Source organism: Sorex fumeus, unplaced genomic scaffold (genome assembly GCF_029834395.1).
Source record: "Sorex fumeus unplaced genomic scaffold, SorFum_2.1 ptg000019l, whole genome shotgun sequence".
In the NCBI taxonomy this organism is placed as follows: Eukaryota; Metazoa; Chordata; class Mammalia; order Eulipotyphla; family Soricidae; genus Sorex; species Sorex fumeus.
Genome location: NW_026606076.1, coordinates 13060900 through 13080892, shown reverse-complemented (window position 1 = coordinate 13080892; position 19993 = coordinate 13060900). Strand labels below are relative to the sequence as shown.

The 19993-nt window shown below is 65.5% G+C and overlaps 1 protein-coding gene across 1 annotated transcript; it reads right to left on the bottom strand.

The window, feature by feature from the left end:
- Nucleotides 1-2142: 2142 nt before the first annotated feature.
- Nucleotides 2143-13317, bottom strand: GNA11 (G protein subunit alpha 11). Its single transcript, XM_056112884.1, has 7 exons — nt 13120-13317; nt 6785-6969; nt 5499-5653; nt 5290-5418; nt 5057-5186; nt 4420-4573; nt 2143-4040 (listed from the first exon to the last, which is right to left on the bottom strand). The coding sequence occupies exons 1-7, from the start codon at nt 13253-13255 to the stop codon at nt 3850-3852; spliced, it is 1080 nt and encodes a 359-aa protein (XP_055968859.1). The 5' UTR covers nt 13256-13317; the 3' UTR covers nt 2143-3849.
- Between the last annotated feature and the right edge of the window lie 6676 nt (nt 13318-19993).

The following is a 19993-nucleotide window of genomic DNA, read 5'->3' as shown; positions in this document are numbered from 1 at the left end:
AGAGACGCACACAGGTTACTCCTGGTTCTGCACTCAGGAATTACTCCTGGCGGTGCTCGGGGGACCATATGGGATGCTGGGAATCAAACCCAGGTCAGCCACGTGCAAGGCAAACGCCCTACCCGCTGTGCTATCACTTCAGCCCCTCCCTGCCTCTTTTTTGTTGTTGTTGTTGCTGCAGCTGCTGCGACCCTGAGGGGCTGCAGGTTGGCCACACCGGCAGTGCTCAGGAGTGACTCCTGGCTCTGTGCTCAGGGCTCACTCCTGACTCTACTCAGAAGCCCCTCCTGGCCAGGTTCTTCCCACAATATCCCTCCACACACCTTTTTTAAAAAATTATCTATTTATTTATTTTTTGCTTTTTGGGTCACATCCAGGGTTACTCCTGGCTCTGCACTCAGGACTCCTGGCGGTGCTCGGGGAATCTTATGGGATGCTGGGAATCGAACCCAGGTCGGCCGCGTGCAAGTCAAACGTCCTACCTGCTGTGCTACAGCCCCCACACAGCTTTTTTTTTTTTAAAAAAAGAAGCAAAATAGCTTTTGTTTTTTTGGGGGGGCTTACACCTGGCAGGGCTCAGGGTTGACTCCTGTCCCTACTCTCAGGGACTACTCCTGGCGGGGCTCTGGGCACCCTCTGAGGTGCCGGGGATTGAAACTGGGTCAGCTGCACGCAAGGCGAAGGCCCTCCCCGCGGTCCCATTGGCTGCATCCCCCCAATCTGCGTTTTAAAGGCACCAGATTCTTGGCGGCGGGGAGGGCGACCCTGTGGCGACATGATCTGAACGGCATGGTTCGGGTAGGTGTCCAGGTTGGGGATGCGCCCTCCTGACCGCAGGACAAGCCCACTGACCTGTCAGTGTTGACCAGGTACTGATCCGATCCAGAGCCGCCGGAGCGCACCTGGCAGGACGCACGAGCGAGAGGCGCCACCTGCCGGCCGCGGGCGGCACGACGTCCAGGCGCATGGGAAACCTGGGCTCGGCCCGCCACACCCGGTCCGGTTCCATCTCGGACTCCTGGGCCCAGCTTCCGCGCCGTCCTCGCCCCGCCTGCACCTGTGAGGGGCTGCACCCTGCTCCCCCGGCTCCTGCCACCCGGTCGTCTCCATCATTGCTCGCGGGCGCGCCTAGGTCCCCATGTCCAGGCGTGTCCAGGCGCGTCCGCTGCAGGCGGCCACCAGAGGGCGCGCGTGAGCTCGTGCTCTGCTCCCAGCCCGGGCCTGCAGGACCCGCCCAGCCTCGCCCCTGCCCTGCCCCGTCACCCGCCCTCGCCCCACCTCCTGCTTTCCTGCTGGAGGTCTTCCTCCAAGTCGGGGACTCTGGGCGCAAGGCCCTAGGGGCCTGCCCCACCGCCCAGCCCCACGGACAAAGCTCCCCAGGAGGCGGCTACGGCAGGTGGGCGGGGAAGTGGGGAGGCCCCGCCTGCCCCCTCCCCTGCTTCTGGGTCTGCCCCCACGGGATGCTGAAATGGGGGCTCTTCAGTGGGGGCAAAAGGTGGGTGCCGGGCTGGAGCCATAGGACAGCAGAAGGACGCTGGCCGTGCGCGTGACCAACCCGGATTTGATCCCACGCACCCCCAAAGACCAGGCGTCAGCCCCCGGCACTGCCAGGTGTGGCCCCCAAACAAATCAGAGACGCACATGGAAAGGGCAAGCGCTTGACTCAGCCCAACTGGGTCACCCCCGCGGGGCCGATCTGGGAGGCCGGAGCCAGACACACAAGGACATATCCTGGGGTGCCCAGGAGGGGAGGTATGCTAGAGAGGGGGGGTGGCTGAGGAGGGCCCCAGTTCCCGAGGTGGGAAGAGAACTTTCTGGAAGCTTGGACCAGGTTGGGAGGGCCAGTTTTGCGTTGTCCAGGGTCAAAGAGAAGGAAAAGCATTGGCTCAGGGACTGACCCGCTGGCCCCAGAAGAGGGGTGTTCCTCCACCCCCCCATTTTTCCCCGCCCAGAACATTCCAGCCTGCTCTGGAAACTAGGCCCAGGTGAGGCCACTCGGAGCAGGCCCCTGGGGGCCACAGCCCTGGGCAAGCGGTGCTGGGGTTCCCAGCAGCCACGGGGCACCAGGCGACCCCCCCCCCAGCCCACTCTGATTCCTCCCAGCTCCCCCTGTGCCCGCCCAGGGAATAAGCCAGAACAGGGTTTAGGAACAAAATTTATTCCAATTTAAAACAATTCATTTCAAGGAGAAATATATGAAAAAATTGATTTTTGTAGTGTCTCTGGATTAGGGGGTCAGAGCCCCGACCGGCGCGGAGGGGGACGCAGCTGGGCCCCCTGGGGTGGCCTCGGCCCCGCCATCACGCGCGCGTGACCAGACATGCATTTCAAAGGAGAGAAAAGATTTTAAAAAGAGCATTTTTGTTTTTTATAGAAGTCTTTTAAATACTTTAAGGATCATGAAATCAGTCTGGAACACAGCGCGGTGTCATTGTACAAGGGGCGGGGCCTGCTGTAGCCCCGCCCACTCCCTGCCAAGCAGGGGTGAAGGATGGGGGCGGCCTTGGCACTAGCAGAGCCCCGGGCAGGGGCGCAGTGACACTGGGGTGCAGGTGGGGCGGAGGTGGCACTCCCCCCCCCCCCCGCTTTGGGTGAAAAATGGAATTTTGTACATGCGGTTGGAGGGTGGGGTTGCGGAGGCCAAGCCCCCCCATGACGACTCCGACCCGGGGAACCCCGAGGGGCACTGGCACAGGTGTCCGGCGACCACAGGGCCTGGCGGGCCGGGCCTTGGCACGCGCTCCTGGGAAGTTAATACTGCGGGCGCCCCACCCCCGCGCGCAGGCGCCAACGCCTGTCTCCTGGTGGACTGGGGCGGGGGACCCCCAGGTGCCCTCAGTGGGGGACGCTTTGGCGCGTGGCACGCGGGCTCCCAAGGGGGACACATGGCACAGTCGGGGGCCTTCCAAGGGACCCCAGGGAAGCTGGGGAGATGGGGGGCCTCGGGGCGGGGGGGGGGGTGCGGGGGTGTCAACGCTGGCCCCGAGGGTCGCTTTCATGTTCCCCGCCTTTCCTCTGCATCTGTTGGCGGGGGTGGGGGGCTACCCCGGGGGCTGGGGGTTCCGCTGCGTTCGCGCAAAGGAACAGCACCCTGAGCCCCACGGCGCCCCGAAACACTGTAGTGCGTCTATACTTGTAGTGTGGCTCCATCCGGCCGTCGCCGGGTCCCGGACTGCGGGGGGCAAAGTGCGGGTGCATGCGCCGTGCTAGGGGGGGTGGGGGGTGAGGGATGGGCACCCTGTGCGCGGGAACCCGCCTGCACCGGGGACCTCTTCCTCACATCACCCCCCCGCCCCCGGGAGACAAACCTGAGAATATTCTGCCACGGCCCCCCAAATTGGTCACAGAAACAAGCAGAGGCGCGGCCCCAGGCTCGGGGCTCCGTTGGCCTTCTCGGTCCCCCGGGGGGTCATGCCGAGGGGGGCGGGCGCCGTCCCCAGGGGCCCCCCAGCCCAGCGCCGAGCTGGCCAGCCGTGGCCCCCGAGCACTGTGCCTGAGGGGTGGGAGTCGGGCACGGCAGGAGAGGGGCGGTGGGGGGAGGGCGAGGCCGCGGGGTGGGGGGGGGGCGCCGACTGGGGGAGGGAGAATTTCTCGGATCTTTTTTCCTCAAAAGAAAAAAATAGTTAGGCACTTCCCGGGGCGGGCAGCGGGGCGCCCCCCACCTGCGCTTCTTGGAGTCCGTGAACAAACCGCGGTGTGATCGCCAATAACTTAAAAAAAAAAACAGGCCCAACATCCCAGTCCGGGCCGGCGGGGCGCAGGCCTCTCCCCTCCTCCCCTCCTCCTCCTCCTCCTCCTCGCTGATTTTTTTTTCCTTTTTGTTTTGTAGAAAAGCGGCGGCGCGTGGCGTCACACCAGGTTGTACTCCTTGAGGTTGAGCTGCAGGATGGTGTCCTTCACGGCCGCGAACACGAAGCGGATGTTCTCCGTGTCGGTGGCGCAGGTGAAGTGCGAGTAGATGATCTTGTCGCTGTCGGGGTTCAGGTCCACGAACATCTTCAGGATGAACTCGCGGGCGGCCTGCGCGTCCCGTTGGGGCCCTGCGAGGGGAGGGCGGGGTGATGGGGGGCCCCTGCCCAGGGCACGCATGCAAGCGCCCCCCCCCCAGGCCAGGACACCCCCGTTGGCCCCCCGAGCCGGGCCCCGGCACGCCCCGCCCCCACGTGTACACACACACACACACACACACACACACACACACACACACAGGCACGGACCACACACGTGCACCCGCCGCATACATGCATGCATTGCATGCATGCAACACATGCCCACACACATGCAGAGCCATGCGCCTTGCTTACGCCACACCCCCCACACACACGGCCCCCCACGCAAAGAGCACACGCCAGCTACACCACTGTGCATGCACATGTGACACGCCCCACGCCCGCAGTTCCGCACACGCCCGTCACTCACCGTCGAACTCGGGGAAGTAGTCGACCAGGTGCGAGTGCAGCACCTTGTCCTCCAGCAGGTCCTTCTTGTTGAGGAAGAGGATAACGGAGGAGTTGTGGAACCAGGGGTAGGTGATGATGGTGCGAAACAGCGCCTTGCTCTCCTCCATGCGGTTCTGCGGGTGCGGGAGGCAGCGCTGGGGTGCCGCGGGGGGGCCTGATGGGCAGCCCCCCCAAGCCGGGCAGGACGCTGCCCTGACCCCACCCACTGACCCCACCCCTCCCCCGCCCACACTGACCCCCACACCCTCCCGCACTCCCTCCCTCCCTGACTCGCGCCCTCAGGGACCGACCCTGTTCTGACCCCGCCCCACAGACCATATTCTGTCCTGACCCCGCCCACTGACACCACCCCTCCCCCGCCCACACTGACCCCGCCCCCACGGACCATATACCCTGCCCTGACCCCATCCCTGCCCACACTGACCCCCACCCCTTCTCGCACTCACCCCCTCCCACCCTGACAACCGCCCACAAGGACCATACCCCGCCCTGACCCCGCCCACACGGACCCCCCACCCTGACGTTGACCCCCCCCCATACCAACCCCTCGGGCCAGCACCGACCCAGCTCCCGCACTGACCCCCATCTGCACTGACCTCATTGTCCGACTCCACCAGCACCTGATCGTACTCGCTGAGGGCCACGAGGAACATAATAGACGTGACGTTCTCGAAGCAGTGGATCCACTTCCGGCGCTCCGAGCGCTGCCCCCCGACGTCCACCATCCTGCAGGTGGGAGGCAGGGCTCAGGGGCCGCCGCGCTGACCCCCACCCCGATGGTCTCCGGGCGTGGCGCCGAGCCCCGCGCGGGCGCCCCCTGCCGGCCCACCTGAAGATGATGTTCTCCAGGTCGAAGGGGTACTCGATGATGCCCGTGGTGGGCACACGCACCCGCAGCACGTCCTGCTGGGTGGGCAGGTAACCCGAGGTGGCGATGCGGTCCACGTCCGTCAGGTAGCTGCGGGGGACGGCAGGGCACGGTCAGGGTGGGGCGCGGCAGACAGGGTCGGGTCAGGGTGGGGGCGGGGCCGCACTCACTACTTGGCCGAGTCCGAGAGCTGGTACTCGCGGCGCCGGTCGTAGCACTCCTGGATGCCCGGGTCGCTCCACAGCGTCTTGATGGCCGCCACGTAGCGCTGATCGAACGTCGTCACCTTCTCCACGTCCACCTCGCGGATCAGCAGCGCATTGGCCTGCAGGCGGGCGGCCCCCAACAGCGGCTCTCAGGACCCGGCCGGGCCCCGATGCCCCCCACTCCAGACACAGCCTCCCACTGCCGGGCCGGGCCCGGGCAACCGTGGGCCCGGGACAGAGGCACCCGGATCTGCCCAGAGCTGGGTCCTCCCACCCCACACAGCACACCCGTGGTCACACCCACACAAGCACACACCTCCACACGCGCGTGCCCCGTGACATGGGGCGCCCATGTGTGCACACACAGCCCCCAAGCCTCCGGACGGGGTGCCAGCGGGGCCCACGGGGAGGGTGCACCTGGAGGCCTTGGCCCCCACCTGGATGAGTGGGCGTGGCCCGGCCTCCAGTAGCCATGCTGTCCCTCGCCCGGCGCGGGCTGGGCGATGCCCGGCTGCAGGGAAGAGGCTCCCGCAGGCGCTTCCCCCGCAGCCAATGCCATCCCAACGCAGGTCAGCTGCGCTCTGGGGGCCACAGGAGGGCAACCCCAAGGGGAGGCGGAGCACAGATCCCCGCGCCAAGTGCCAGCCCAGCGCCAACATCTTCTGGGACTGAAGCACTGGCAACCCCCCCCCAAACCAAACCAACCAGCAGAAGCCGGGCAAGCTGGGAACTGGGCAGGGCTGGGCAGCCTGGCCTGCACATGCACCACACCCGCAGCATGCTGCAACATACACATCATACAGCGCGGCCCCACGCAGACGTCAAACACGCACGCACGTCACATACACGCGTCACACCGATCACACGTTTGCACATGCACTCAGCACACACGCCGGGCGCCCACCAGCTCCCCCCCCACCCCTCAGTGACCCACTGTACCCCCACCCACGGCCCCGTGCTCCCCCTGGACCCCCGCAGAGGCCGCCAACACTCAGAGGAGGACCCAGACCCCTTACACCTTGCCGGAACTGAAACATCTAGAAGAGGCTGGAGGGCGGGGTGCGGGGGCTGCTGCTGGGGCTTCCTGGCCCTGAGGGAATGTTGTGGAATGGGGGTGAGGCCAGCGGGGCAGCTTCCGGGGGGTGGGGCCAGTGCCAGGGCATGGGGGCATCAGTGTAGGGGCGGGGCCTTGTCTGGGGGCGGGGCCAGCGACGGGGCGGGGCCTGTGTCTGGGTGCCAGGGCGTCTCACCTTGTTCTGCTCGTCCTTGTAGAGGATCTTGAGCGTGTCCATGGCACGGATCATGGCCTGCATGGCCGTGAAGATGTTCTGGTAGACCAGCTTGGTGAAGCCGCGCTTGTCTTCTTCCGAGTAGCCGGCACCGTGGATGATGCGCATCTGCTTGATGAAGGTGCTCTTCCCGCTCTCGCCCGTGCCTGCGGGAGGCTGGGGGTCAGGGCCGGGCCCCTGCCCTGGCACAAAGGCCCCCTGACCCCATGTGGCTCTCTCCCTGGTGTGACACAATGCGCCCGTGCCCTGTTCCCACTCCCCGCCCGCTTCCTCCGAGACCACCCCCCCCCCGGGGGCTGGGAACCAAGGCAAGGGTCGCATAGCCGGAACCCACACCCAGCCCCACCAACGCCAAGAGGCCTCCCTCCTGGAGCCGAGCACAGCTGCGGCTCCACTTTGCTCCAGAACCCCCTTCCCCAGGCGTGCACCCCCAGTCCCTCCGGAGCTGCCTCCCCACAGCGAGGGGCCGCAGTTCCACCCGCAGCCACAGGAGGGCGCCCGCGCCCTGCACCCCACCCCTCCCCAGGAGACCCTGGACACCGACCCCAGACACGCCTGCAGGAGAAATGGTGGCAGGGCAGGGATGGCACCCCACGTTGTTGCAGCGCCAGCGAGGGCTCTAGGCAGTGCCTGGCACTCCTGAGAGTGGCCCCTGGGTCCCCAGGCCAGCCCCCGGTAGAGCCCCACGTGCATGGGGCCACTCAGAACCTCTGGGCCCCTCTGCCCAGCCCCGACAATGCCAGAGGCCAGGGGCGCCCCACCCCACGGCTGCACCCCAGGAAGCCCCTCCACGCACCGGGTCCTTGGGGTCTCTGCATGCGGATGCCCCATGCGTCAGCCCCGGTGGACTCACCCCAACCCAATGCACTCAGCTCCGTCACACATGCGGGACTGCAACACCCCTCCCTGGTGGTACTGAGGGGGCGTGCACCCCGGAGGGTCCACCTCACTGCATGACAGGGTGGGGGCAACTCTTGGGGGGGACATTGCATCCGCAGACCCCCTCTGGATACCAGGAGTCTGGCCTCTAGCGGTGACGGCCAGAGCGGGAGTGGGGTGGGGGCAAAGCTCAGGCGGGAGCGGGATGGGTGATGTCAAGTGGGGCGGGGTCCTTCACGCCCCCTAGTCCTAACGCGGGGGCGCTGGGCACACGCCTCGCAGAAGGCGCACGCGGGACGCTGACACGCACCCCACACGCGCAAGCCTAGTACCGCCGCAGACACGTGCACACGCGGATACACGGAACACAGGGCAGCGGCCATGCACCGCCGTGAGCACGCAGGGTGGGTGCGCAGAGGCACCCTGAGCCCCATCTGGGTCAAAGCGGGACGTGCATGCGCCCGGGACAGAGGGGGACAGAGTGGTCGTGCATGTGCGCTCGCCCGAGATGGAGGTGGCCAGACAGGGTCCGGCGCGTGCCGGGCCAGAGGGGGGAATGGCATACATGCCCAGTAGGCAGCGGGCAAGAAACGCCGCCAGGTGGGGCTGAGCAGGACAAGGGGCTTCCTCGCCCGGGGGCATTCAGAGATTCTCAAAGCTCCACCCCAGGGACTGGTGCGATACACAGCAAGGGAGGGCGTTTGCCTTGGCACGCAGCCAACCTGGGTTCCATCCCCAGCGTCCCATATGGTCCCCCCAGCACCGCCAGGAGTGATTCCTGAGCGCAGAGCCAGGAGTAACCCCTGAGCATGTGACCCAAAAAGAAAAAAAAAGCTTCACCCCGAATTGTGAGTGGAGGTCGGCCCAGGGCCACTTCTCACCCCAGCTGCGCCAGGAGTGGGGGACCCTCGGGAGCACGAGCAGCTGGGCTCTCGTGGGGAGCTGCGACCCACGGCCGCAGCAGGGACACTGGGTGGGCGCAGCATCACCAAGTCTAGGTGAGGCGGCTGGGGCTGGCATAGGGTGGGCCAGAACTCCCCGACACTGACTTCACACCAGGGCAATGTGGGGAAGCTCATCCTGGGGACCCCCCCCACAGGATGGAGTGGTGGTGGCTGGCAGGATGGGGGCATTTCCATGGGGTTTTGGAAAACCCTCGCTGGCGGTGTGAGGGGCCTAATGACGATGGGCCCAGTGGCGGTGAAGTTTATGCGTTTGGGGAAGGAGGTTTAAAAAGAAAAAAAAAAAGGAATAGGGCTGGAGTGATAGCTCAGTGGGTAGGGCGTTTGCCTTGAAGTGACCGACCTGGGTTCGAGTCCCAGCATCCCATAGGGTAAGGTCACCCGAGCACCGCCAGGAGTAATTCCTGAATGCATGAGCCAGGAGTAACCCCTGTGCATCGCCGGGTGTGATCCAAAAAAGAAAAAGAAAAAAAAAACGAAGCAACAGGACAGCAGAGAGGGCACTCAGCTTGCAAGGGGGTGACCCGAGTTCAAGTTCTGGCACCCCAGAAAGGGTCAGAAGTCTGAGTCCTGCACGTGGAGAACCCAGCTCACTGCCCAGCACCCCCACGTGCTGGGGGGCTCCAGCATCCACAGGAGCGCCACCACCACTTAGGGCAGAGCGCCCTGAAGGAAAACGCGCCCCCCGGGCTCCTGGTACTGAGGAGGCCAAAGGGCAGCAGCGGCTCCGCGTGAACCAAGGACCAGCCGGGCAGGGACAGCACAAGAGCTCAAAACACTCCTGCTGGCCCTGCCCAGGGGCCTGGGTCCCCATCCCTGGGCACCACGTGGCTCCCCTGTGGGGGTTTTTTAATTTGTTTTAGCTTTGGGGGCCACAGCAGGCAGTGCTCGGGGGCTCTTTGGGATGCTGGGGGCTGACCAAGAGTTGGCCGTGGGGAAAGTAATGGCCCTCCCTGCTGTCCGAACACTACGGCCCCCTATAGGTTTGGGGGTGTCACAGCATTAGGAAGCGGCTACCACACCTGCACCAGGGGCCCGCCACAAGCGCCGCAAGGGGGCGCTGCAGAGCACACCCAGTAAACGCGGGGCCAGGGACAGGCATGTGCGCATGTGCACACACGCACCCTCACGCACGCAGGCACACGCGCGTGCACCCATAGGCACCCGCATGCTCACACGAACCCATGCACGCACACACACGCTCACACGCACCCGCACGCACACACGTGCACCACAAGCACTTGTGCCCACTCACAACAGCACCTATTCACACACCCGCACTCACACACAAACCCCCACACGCATAGTCGCACCCATACGTACCTGTAGGCACACACGCACCCCCCCACCGTGCCCACTCACGCAAACACCCGCACGCACAGTCGCACCCAGGCACGTACCCACACGTGCACGCGCCCAACTCCGGAGCCGCAGGGACGGGCACAAGGCGTGGGCGCTGGGCAGCTGCGGGGACCCGGGACAGCTCGCAGCTGGCGGGACTTCGACCCCGGGCAGCCGGGCCCAGTGGCCCGCGGGCTCCCGGCCACGCCCAGCAGCCCCGGAGCAACCGGGTGTGTTTGCCACGCGAGGCCAGGCGCCACCGGTCGCCAGGGCCGGTCCCGCGCCCACGGTGCAGCCGGGGGAACCTCAGCGCCCGCCCCTACCCTGGGCCCGACCCTCTGCCCCTCTCCAGGGAGCCCCCCACCTCTCCCCGCAGTCCCCAGGGCCCCAAGCCACCCTGACCGGGCCTCAGACCAGCTGGACCCCAGGCCCCGCGCGGACCTTCCCCTAGGAGGGTGTGGGGGGCGCCCGCCCAGAGCCCGGTGGTCACGTCCCTGGATGAGGCATCAGCGACCTCCAGACTGGGGCCAAGAACCCCGGACTTGGCCACGGCGCTGCGTGGGGGGCGCCTAGCAGGTACCCCCAGGGTAGGTGGGCACTCCGCGCCACACCTCAGGCTTGCCCCCCAAAATGTGGACACCCCCCCAATGCCCCGAACCGCTTGCTGCAGGCGACATGGGTCTGGTCTGAGACTGAGGGGCTTTAGAAAGGGGAGCGGGGCCGGCGACCCTCGGGTGTACCTGGGGCCCTTGGTCGGGGCCCGCAGGGCTTCAAGGGGCCCAGAAGCCCCTGAAGGTCCCGCACTGGGCTTGGAGCTCCCATGAGGGGGTGGTCCATGCCCCGCCCACCCCGCTCAGCAGCTGGGGGCCCCCGCAGCTGGGGGAAGGGGCCCTGGGGCCACACACGAGGAAAGGGCACCGGGCCGGGCTCTCCTGAACCTTCTCGGCAAGCCCCAGACACCAGGAGAAGAGCACCTGGGGGGCCCCCGCGCCCGCAGTGGAGGAGGGGGCAAGCCCGGAGGCTGGGTACCTGGCCAGGCCCCCTCAGGGAGGCAGGGAAACTGAGGGTCGTGAGGCCTGACCCCGAGCCCACACTGGGGGTCTGGAGGCACGGCCGGAAGCAGCCCCCCGGAGAACCGGAGCAGAGACGGGGGACCCGGGTCACTGGAGTGTGGGGGGGCCCTCGCAGAGAACCTGGGCCAGGCCCGCGGGCATTCCCGGGTGGCGCTGCCCCGCGCCCCTGAGCCTGGGGCGCCGCCTGGCTGCCCTCCCTTCCCGTGGCCACCACACCCCGCTGCCCGATTCCCGGCCGTTCCGCTGCCCTTGGGCGGACAGGAAGCCCAGGGCCAGTGCCCGGCGCTCGGCTTTATTTAGCAGCTCTGGGTGGGCCCGGGTCCCGGGAGGCTGCACAGGGGGGTCTCCGGACCCCCGCCCCTCCCGACACAGCCCCTGACCGCGGGCTTCCTAGTCCCACCCCAGGGGCGGAGGGGGAACCCGTGGGGGGGTCACTGCGGGGTCTGGCCCGGAAGCAGTGCCCCCCATGCCAGGGGCGCCCTGAGCTAGAAGGAGCCCCTCCAGAAAGAAACAAATGCCCCGAGAGGGCAGAGCCGGGGCAGGGCTCAGGGGCCTCCCTGGCCCGGGACACACCCGGTCCCATCCCCAAGGTCCTGGGGGAGGGACGCCAGCACTGAGGCCCCCTAACTAAACGGGGACCACCGAGGAGAAAGCAGGGGCGGGCCAGGCGGACGCTCAGGAACACCGGCTTATGCACCCCCAGGGCCCCCTTGGACTGCGGCCCCTCGGGGTGCAGAGAGGGGGGACAGACCACTGGGGTTTGTGGGGGCCCCTAGTCTCCAGTGTCCAGGGGGGCAGGGCCAGCAGCCTCTAGACAGGGTCACATTCCCCACGACGACCAACCCCCTCCCCAGTGAGGAGTCCGCCCACACCCGTACCCGGGTCAGGTGGGGTCCCACACCTGTCCTGTTAGGGCTGCCCAGATGCCCCCAGGCGGCCCCCTGCCACCTGCCACCGGACCGCTGCCCCTGGGCTCACGTCCCCCCCGCTCCTAGCGTCCATTCCCCTGTGCGTGCGTCCCCCATGGGTCGCAACTGGTTGGCCCCAGCAGGGACGCGTCCCTCCCCCCCAGGCCTGGGAACCTGGAAGTCTTGGGGGGGGGGTCATCGGGGCAAGGATGGGCAGGTGGGGGGCGGGGATCACGCAATGCTGAGGATCAGGATCAGGCGGTGCCGCCCCCAATAAGGCACAAGCCAGTAAAGACCCAGGAGTCAGGAGGCCTCAGGGACACTCCCACGGGGTGTCCAGGCCTGGGGGTGGCCCTCCTCCCCGCGGCGGGGACCCCAGAAGGTGCAGGAGGGCAGGGCCCCGTGTGTTTGGTAAACGCCAGTATTTGGGGTGCAAACACTTGGCCCACAGCTGGGCCAGCTCGCCTGGGGCAGCAGGTGGGACCTGCAGAGGGACAGGGGATGCTCCCGCCCACTGGCCTCCCTCCCCCCACGATAGTGCAGCGAGCCCGGGGGAGGGGGGGCAGCGCCACTGGTGGAAGGGCCTAGGGGCCAACCTGGCTGGACCCAGACACCTGCGCGCGCGCGGCTGACCAGACCGAACACGGCTGGACCCCCCGCTCACTGCAGAGTCCGCCCCTCACCACGCAGCCAGGCGACCTGGCAGGGGCTGAGGTCAGCTGCTGGGGCAAACTCGGGCGGGGACCCCTCCTGTCGGCCTGAGGGGGGACCAGGTCCCCCCATGAGGGCAGCGCTGCAGGCTGGGCCCCTGCCGAACCGCCCCACCCCCCCGAGTCCCCATGGGCAAGTTGCCGCCAGCGCCCCCGCGGGCGGCGCCTGGGCAGAGTCCTCGGGGTCGGTCGGGGTCCCCGCGGACACCTCGCTGCAGCCAAGGTTCCAGGGGCAGCTGGAATCAGGGGCCCCCGCGGACACCTCTCGGCCGCGCCCACCCCCACGCACGGCCCGCTGCCCCCGCGGCCCGGCCAGCCCCGCACACGCCCCGCCAGGCTCGTGGGCCCCGCACACGCCGCGCCGACCCCGCACACGCCCCGCCGGCCCCGCACACGCCCCGCCGCAGGCCCGGCCCCGCTCACCCAGCAGCAGCAGCTTGAGCTCGCGCCGGGCGTCGCGCTTGTCCCGCCGCAGCTGCTTCTCGATCTCGGCGTTGATGCGCTTGGACTCCTTCACCTCGTCGCTCAGGCAACACGCCATCATGGACTCCAGGGTCATCGTCCCGGCCCCGGCCGCCCCGGCCGCCCCCGCCGCCGCCGCCGCCGCCCCCCGGCCGGGCCCTGGCCCGGAGCCGCCCCGGCCGCGCCCGCCCGGCCCTCGGCGCTCGCGGGGCCCCGGCCCGCCCGGCTCGCCCGCGCCGCCGCCGCCGCCCGCGCCGCCGCCGCCCGCGCCGCTCGCCGCTCGCCGGCCGCCCGCGCCGCCGTGGCCACCGCCGCCGCCGCCGCCGCCGCCGCCAACTGCAGCCGCCGCGACCGAGCCAGCGACAGCGCCGCGCAACCGAACGCGAGCGGCGAGCGGTGCCGACGGGCGGGTGGCGTGGCCAATGGCGGGGGCCGCGGGCGGCGGGGGCGGGACTGCGGCGGGGAAGGGCGGGGCGACGCGCCAACGGACGGGCTGGGCGGCCAATGGCGGGGGCGGGCGCGCTGCGGGGGCGGGGCCGCGGCCCGGGGGAGGCGGGGCCGCGGCGCGGGCGGCCGCGCCCGCGGGTTTGGTTGCGCCGACGTGGGAAGAGGGACGCTACCTCCGGGAGCCGGGGCGGGGCCGCCCGGGATTGTGGGAATGTGGCGGACCCGGAGGCCCCGTGGGGCGGCGCTCCGGCCGCGCCGGGCCGCAGCGGCGGCGGAGGGTCGTGCGGGGGCCGGCCGGACGCAGCCTTCCCGGGATACCCTGGCGGCGCCTGACCGGAAGCCGGCTCTACACCCACCCTCGTTCCGCTAACTTGGGAACGGGGGAGCATGCTTGGGAGCGTGCATATTCCGCTCACATGGGAGCGTGCCTTCTGCTAACACGGAGCATGCGTGGGGACATGCATGCGACACCTCCCTTATACCGGGCCCTGGGCATCGATGAAGGGACACGGAGCGCCTGCCGCATGCACGCACTAGCCGTGAAGGCCGAGCCTCCTGCACGCCAGGTGTGCACCAGGCACGAAGGCAGCGCCTCCTGCATACCCCTCTGTGGCTCCGGCATAGGGCACCTGCGGTGTAGCCAGGCACCACCCTGCTAGACACGCGACGCCTGCTGTCGTCCCCAGCACCTGCCGTGTGCCCGGTGTGAACCCCGCATTCGTAATGCGGGGAGGGGGGGGGCGGAGCCATGGCACAGGGGGGCGGGCGCTGCCGGCCTTGCACGTGGTCCACCGGGGCTCGATCGATCCCTAGCATTCCATAGCGTCTCCCTGAGCCCTGCCAGGAGTGATCCCTGGACACCGCTGGGTGTGACCCCAAAACAAAAATATGTAGCATCGATGTATAGGCCTGGGCCCAGACATTAGTGCAGCGCTCACTGTGTATCTGGTGTGCGCTGGGCATAATGCAGCTATACAATGCGCCTACGACAGACGAGGTGTGAAATTAGTGTATGTGAACCCAGCATGGCCAGCAAATAGAGCAATGCTTGGTGTATTCCAGCGGGGCTGTCATTAATACTTAAGTGGCCTTTTTTTTTTTTTTTTGGTGGTGGTAGTGGGTACCACACAGTAGGTACCCAGCTTGGTACTGAGGGGTCACGCCTGGTGGTGTCTGGGATCGATGCTGAGCCTCCTGGACAGGGTTCAGCAAACCTTTGCGTGCTGGGCAGAGAAGGTAAGAAGATCGTTTGGCGTTCCTGGCGCTGGGACCAGGAACCTGGATCTGGATGACACCTGTCCCAGCCCTGACCGGGGGTGGGGGCCCCCGTCCCGCGCCTCCTCTCCCCACCTGGCCCCTCCCAGCGGACCCTTAACACGCTGTTCTCCGACTCCAGATAAGCCCCAAGGAAGGGTCAAAGTCTGGTTTCTGGGCTGACTGGGTGTGGGGGAAGGCAAGGCTCCTTGCTGCGAAGATCTTCTTCCCAGGCTGCCTGTTCACCTGTCCTCCCCCTCCACTCGGCCCAGCTGGGGCGTGGGGGTGCTCCCGATCTGCCCCCACGGAGAGCTGGAAGCGCTCCCCGGAGAATGGCCAGCCGGGAAAAGTGACCCAGCGAAGGCCAGGCTGCTGCCCACGGCGCAACCGCCCTCCCCTGAACCGGGCTGGCCTCTCCGCCTGTCCCCAGAGCTCTCCCCATGGCCTGAAATCCTTGTGGGTCTGTCTCTGCGACACCAACCGGGCTCAGGCGCGACTGCTGGTGGGGTGCCTGGGGGACCATGCGGAGCGGGGTTCGAACCTGGGGCTCCCACATGCGCTGCCCACACGCCAGCCCGGCCCGGGGCCCTCTCTGCCTCCCTCCCCTCTCCTTGGCCGCAGGATGCTGTGTTTCAGTCTGTCAGTGCCTGCCCCTCCCCCACCCCCGCCAGGTACACAGTCGGCGCTCAATAAAGGCTGGTGGCTGCAGAGTCCCTAGGGCGCACGTTGTCACTGCTGCATTATCACCCGCCGGGGGCCAGGGGCCTGTGGATCTGTCCAGGGGGCCCTGGGATACTCCGAGGCCAGCACAGATCCCGGGGCCTTCCCTCAGCGCCCAGGCGGCCAGGTGCCCCTTGCTGCCAAGCACGGCCTGCATGCGTGCGCGCGTGCGTAAATGCGTGGGGCGTGAACGTGGCCGCGTGTACGTGTGCGGGGCGTGGACAGCATGCTGTGTACGTGTGTGAGGCGTGGACAGCGGACGGGTGCGTGCAGGGGGCATGGATAGACGTGCATGCGTGTATACGGGGGTGCACGTGTATATACAGGTGTGCACGCGTGTATATGGGCATGCATGCGGGTGTGCACGCGTGTATACGGGGCGTGCACGCGTGTATACGGGGTGTGCACGCGGGTATACGGGGCGTGCACGCGTGAATATGGCGGGCACGGTGGCGGCTGTGTGAGTGCGTGTCTCCGCGGGGCGGGGCGCAGGCACTGGACCCTCTTGGTTCTTTGCCCAGGCTCTTTGCAGCCCCTGGGAACCGGGGCTGGTCTCCGGGAACTCGGGCGACTCGAAGGAAGGATTCCGGGGACTCGGCACGCAGGGTCGGGGCATCCAGGCACCACGCGGTCCCCACACCGCAAGGACTGAGCCCCTGAGCACCCAGCCAGGCAGAGCCAGGATCACTAGGTGTAACCCTCCCAGGGACAGACAAATGGGCAGGCAAGCTGACAGGCAAAGAGACAGGTAGACAAGCAGACAGACAGTCAGACAGACAGCCTGATACTGTACAGTGGGTCACGTCCAAGATCATGAGATCCCAGAAGGATCTGGGTCCCCTGAGGGCACACTCACGTGTCTGAGCCCTGTTTTTTTCTGTCTGTCTGTCTGTCTCTGTCTCTCCTGATTCACTCTGTGTCTCTCACTGTCTGTGTCAGTCTCCATCTCTGTCTCTGTCTCTGTCTCTGACTGTCTCTGTCTCTCTCTTTCTGACCTCTGATTCACTTTGGTTCTCATTGTCTGTCACAGTCTCTATGTCTGTCTGTCTGTCTGTATCTCTCTGACTCACCGTGGCTCAGTCTGTCTCTCGGCTGGCCTTGGTCTTGCTCATTCATGGACCAGAGTCGCCGGGTCACCTGCCGTGGCCCAGTGGCTGGGGCCCTGACAGTGTATCCTAGTTGACTGAGTGTTGTAGGGGGCAGCTCTGGGGGACCCCCAAAATGTACTCCTTCCTTCTCTCCAGGCCTCCAGACCCAACTTCTTCCCTTGGCACCACCATCCTCTGCTCCACCTCCAGGGGGTCCCATGCCAGGGAGGAAGTGACCCCTGGACTCCCTAATCTCCAATTGGGGCACACCCCCGCCCCAAGAAAGCCCCCAAAATAGAAATAAATGGACTCCAAGAATGACTTCCTTCTTTGCTTTGTTTCCATTTCTCTGGTCACATCCTGAGCGCAGAGTTCATCCAAGGGGAAGCTTGGGGGATCTGGGGGTGCAGGGACGAAACCCAGCCCTCGGCTCTACAGCACAGGCTCCAGCCAGGCTCCAGCAACCAACAAGGGCCAAGGAGATGGCTCAAGGGTTAGCACCTGCGCCCTGGAGGCATGAGGTTCCGGGTGCCAGCCCCCCTCTCCCGAACTGGGACAGCTGCCCTGGGGCCCTGCAGCCAGTCATCAGTCTGCTGGGACCCAGCCCCCCACTCCCAAATCAATCACTAAACATGCCACATACGAAACCAGACGCAATTCCAGATGCTGTCAGCCCCCGCCTTCTTCTTGGAGAGGCCCAGCTGCCTGGAGACAGGACAGGTCTCTTGGGGACAGCCCGGTGTAGTCCCCTTGGGCCGGAGTCCAGACCTCCTGCTCCGACAGAGACCAGGGTCTCTGTGTTTGTTTGGGCTTGATTTGGTTTTGGGGTCACACCTGTTGATGCTCAGGGCTGACTCCTGGATCTGTGCTCAGGAATCACTCCTGGTGGGGCTCAGGGAACCCTATGGGATGCCGAGGATCAAACCCAGGTCAGCTAAATGCGAGGCCAGCGTCCTCTCCCCTGTGCTCTTGCTCTGGCCGCCTAGCTAGCTGTGGTTTTAGAATGAACCAGAGCCAGAGAGCACATAGGAATACACTGACACACACATACACACGGACACACACATATATACACTCCAAACACACTCAAATATACACATCACTCATACACATACACACATGCTGGTGCACATGCACACACTGATACATATACACACACACCATGCACACACACATGCACACACATACATGCATCATTCACACTTGCACACACTGATGCACATACACATGCACACTTATACACACGCACAGTTAGTCACATACATACATATACACGCACATACATATACACACAGTGAAGGTCCCACCTTCCCCCCCCGGCTCAGGATGACAAAGTGGGGGGCCGCGTGGGTGCCTCGAGATGCAGGGAGCCCCGAAAAGCCCGGGGGTAGGCTGAGGCCCAGGCACGAGGCGGTGCAGCCGGTTTCCGCCCATGGAGATGGTGATCACGGGCTGCCCCACCCAGGACCCAGAGGGACGAAGTCCAGTGGTGCTGTCGTGCCCAGTGGCTGTGGGCCCCACCCGCAGCTCCCCAACCCCCCCAGGACTCAGGCTGCGGAGTGGGGTTTATGAGGGGTGTGGGGGGACCCAGGTCCTGAGACCAAGGCCGGCTCCTGGCACCAAGTCAGGAGCAAAGGTGATGGCCCAGCTGGGAGCAGATTCCACAAGTCTCACATCCCTGCCAAGTGGGGGGGCGGAGGGTACCCCAAGGTCCTCGCCAGACCAGCCAGGGCCACGCAGACATGCAGGCAGAGAGATCAGGGTGGGGCACGCCGGAGCCCCCAAGCCGGAGTCTCTGTCTTTTTTGGTTATTATTGGCTACACCTGGTGGTGCTCAGGGATCACCCCTCGCAGGGCTGAGGTGGGATGCCAGGGATTGAACCCGGGTCGGCCACATGCAAGGCAAGTGCCCTCCCCACTGTCCTGTCTCTCTGGCCACCAGGGGCAGCTCTTCGATTCCTTCTCTATTTTCCTTTTTTTTTCTTTCCTTTCTATTTTTGAGTTCACCCTGGCGGTGCTCAGGGGTTCCTCCTGGCTCTGTACTGTCTCTCCTGGCAGCGCGGAGGGGCCCTGACCCACCTTACCCTCTGTACTATCTTTCCAGCCTACCTCCTTCCTTCCCTGCGTCTCAAAAACAAAAACTGCAGAAAGTCCACAGGTGTCTGAGTCACAATTTCAGAGGCCGGAGTGACAGCACAGTGGGAGGACATCTGCCTTGCACGCGGCTGATGGGGTTCAATCCCCAGCATCCCATACTGTCAGGAGTGATCCCTGAGTGCAGAGCCAGGAGTCAGCCCTAAACACAGCCAAGGGTGACCCAAAAAAAAAAAAAAGAAGAAAGAGGAGAAGTCACTTGGATACTTGCCCTCTGACCTATGACCTCGGTGCCCTCCTTATTCCTGGATATTTATTGCCCATCTGAAATAAAGATGCAATCAACAGAGATTTGTATGGGGACGCTTAAAGTGGTCTCATTTGCTTAATTAATTAGTTTTGACTTGGGGGGCCACACCCAAAAAAAGTGCTCAGTGCTTCCTCCTAACTGCACTCAGGGGTCACTCCTGGTGGGGCTCACAGGACCCTGTGGGGTGCTGGGGTTTGAGTGAACCTGGGTCAGTTGCCAATGCCTTTCCTGCTGTCTTATCGCTCCAGCGCAGCAGCATCATTTTACTTTTGGTTTTTGTGGGTTTTTTGCTTTTGGGGTCACATCCAGCGATGCACAGGGGTTCCTCCTGGCTCATGCACTCAGGAATTACTCCTGACAGTGCTCAGGGGACTATATGGGATGCTGGGAATCGAACCCGGGTCGGCTGCATGCAAGGCAAACGCCCTACCTGCTGTGCCATCACTCTGGCCCTCACCAGCATCATTTTAATGAGCTGGTTCTCCTCCTAAACACCCAGGCAGGCTGTGTGACTTTACAGGGTGGCTAGCCCTCTCTGAACCCCCTTTTCCTCAAATATTTTGTTTTATGTTGTTTTGTGGCCATACCCAGAGTTACTCAGGACCGACTTGTGATTCTGCTCAGAAGTCACTACTGGCAGTGTTTAGGGGACACTCTGAGGTGCCGAGGATTGAACCTAGGTCGGCTGCATGCCAGGCAAGTGCCCATCATACTATGGCTCCGGCTCCGGTAATTTCTGTCTCCTGGCACTGGAGAGGTAGCCCCAGAGATGAGCCCACGCTTTGGAGCTGGATACAGGGTTTGATCCCTGGCACCCCATTGGGTCCCCCTAGCACTGCCAGGAAGGACCTCCAAGCACAAAGCCAGAGTAACCTCTGAGCACTGCTGGGTGTGCTCCACCCCCCCCCCCCCCGCACACACA

Coding starts and splice junctions, on each gene's coding strand:
- GNA11 (XM_056112884.1), bottom strand. CDS start 13,255: ATGACCCTGGAGTCCATGATGGCGTGTTGCCTGAGCGACGAGGTGAAG. Junction 5,419..5,498: donor CTCTCGGACTCGGCCAAGTA/GTGAGTGCGGCC, acceptor CGTCCCCCGCAG/CTACCTGACGGACGTGGACC. Junction 5,187..5,289: donor CTGGAGAACATCATCTTCAG/GTGGGCCGGCAG, acceptor TCCCACCTGCAG/GATGGTGGACGTCGGGGGGC.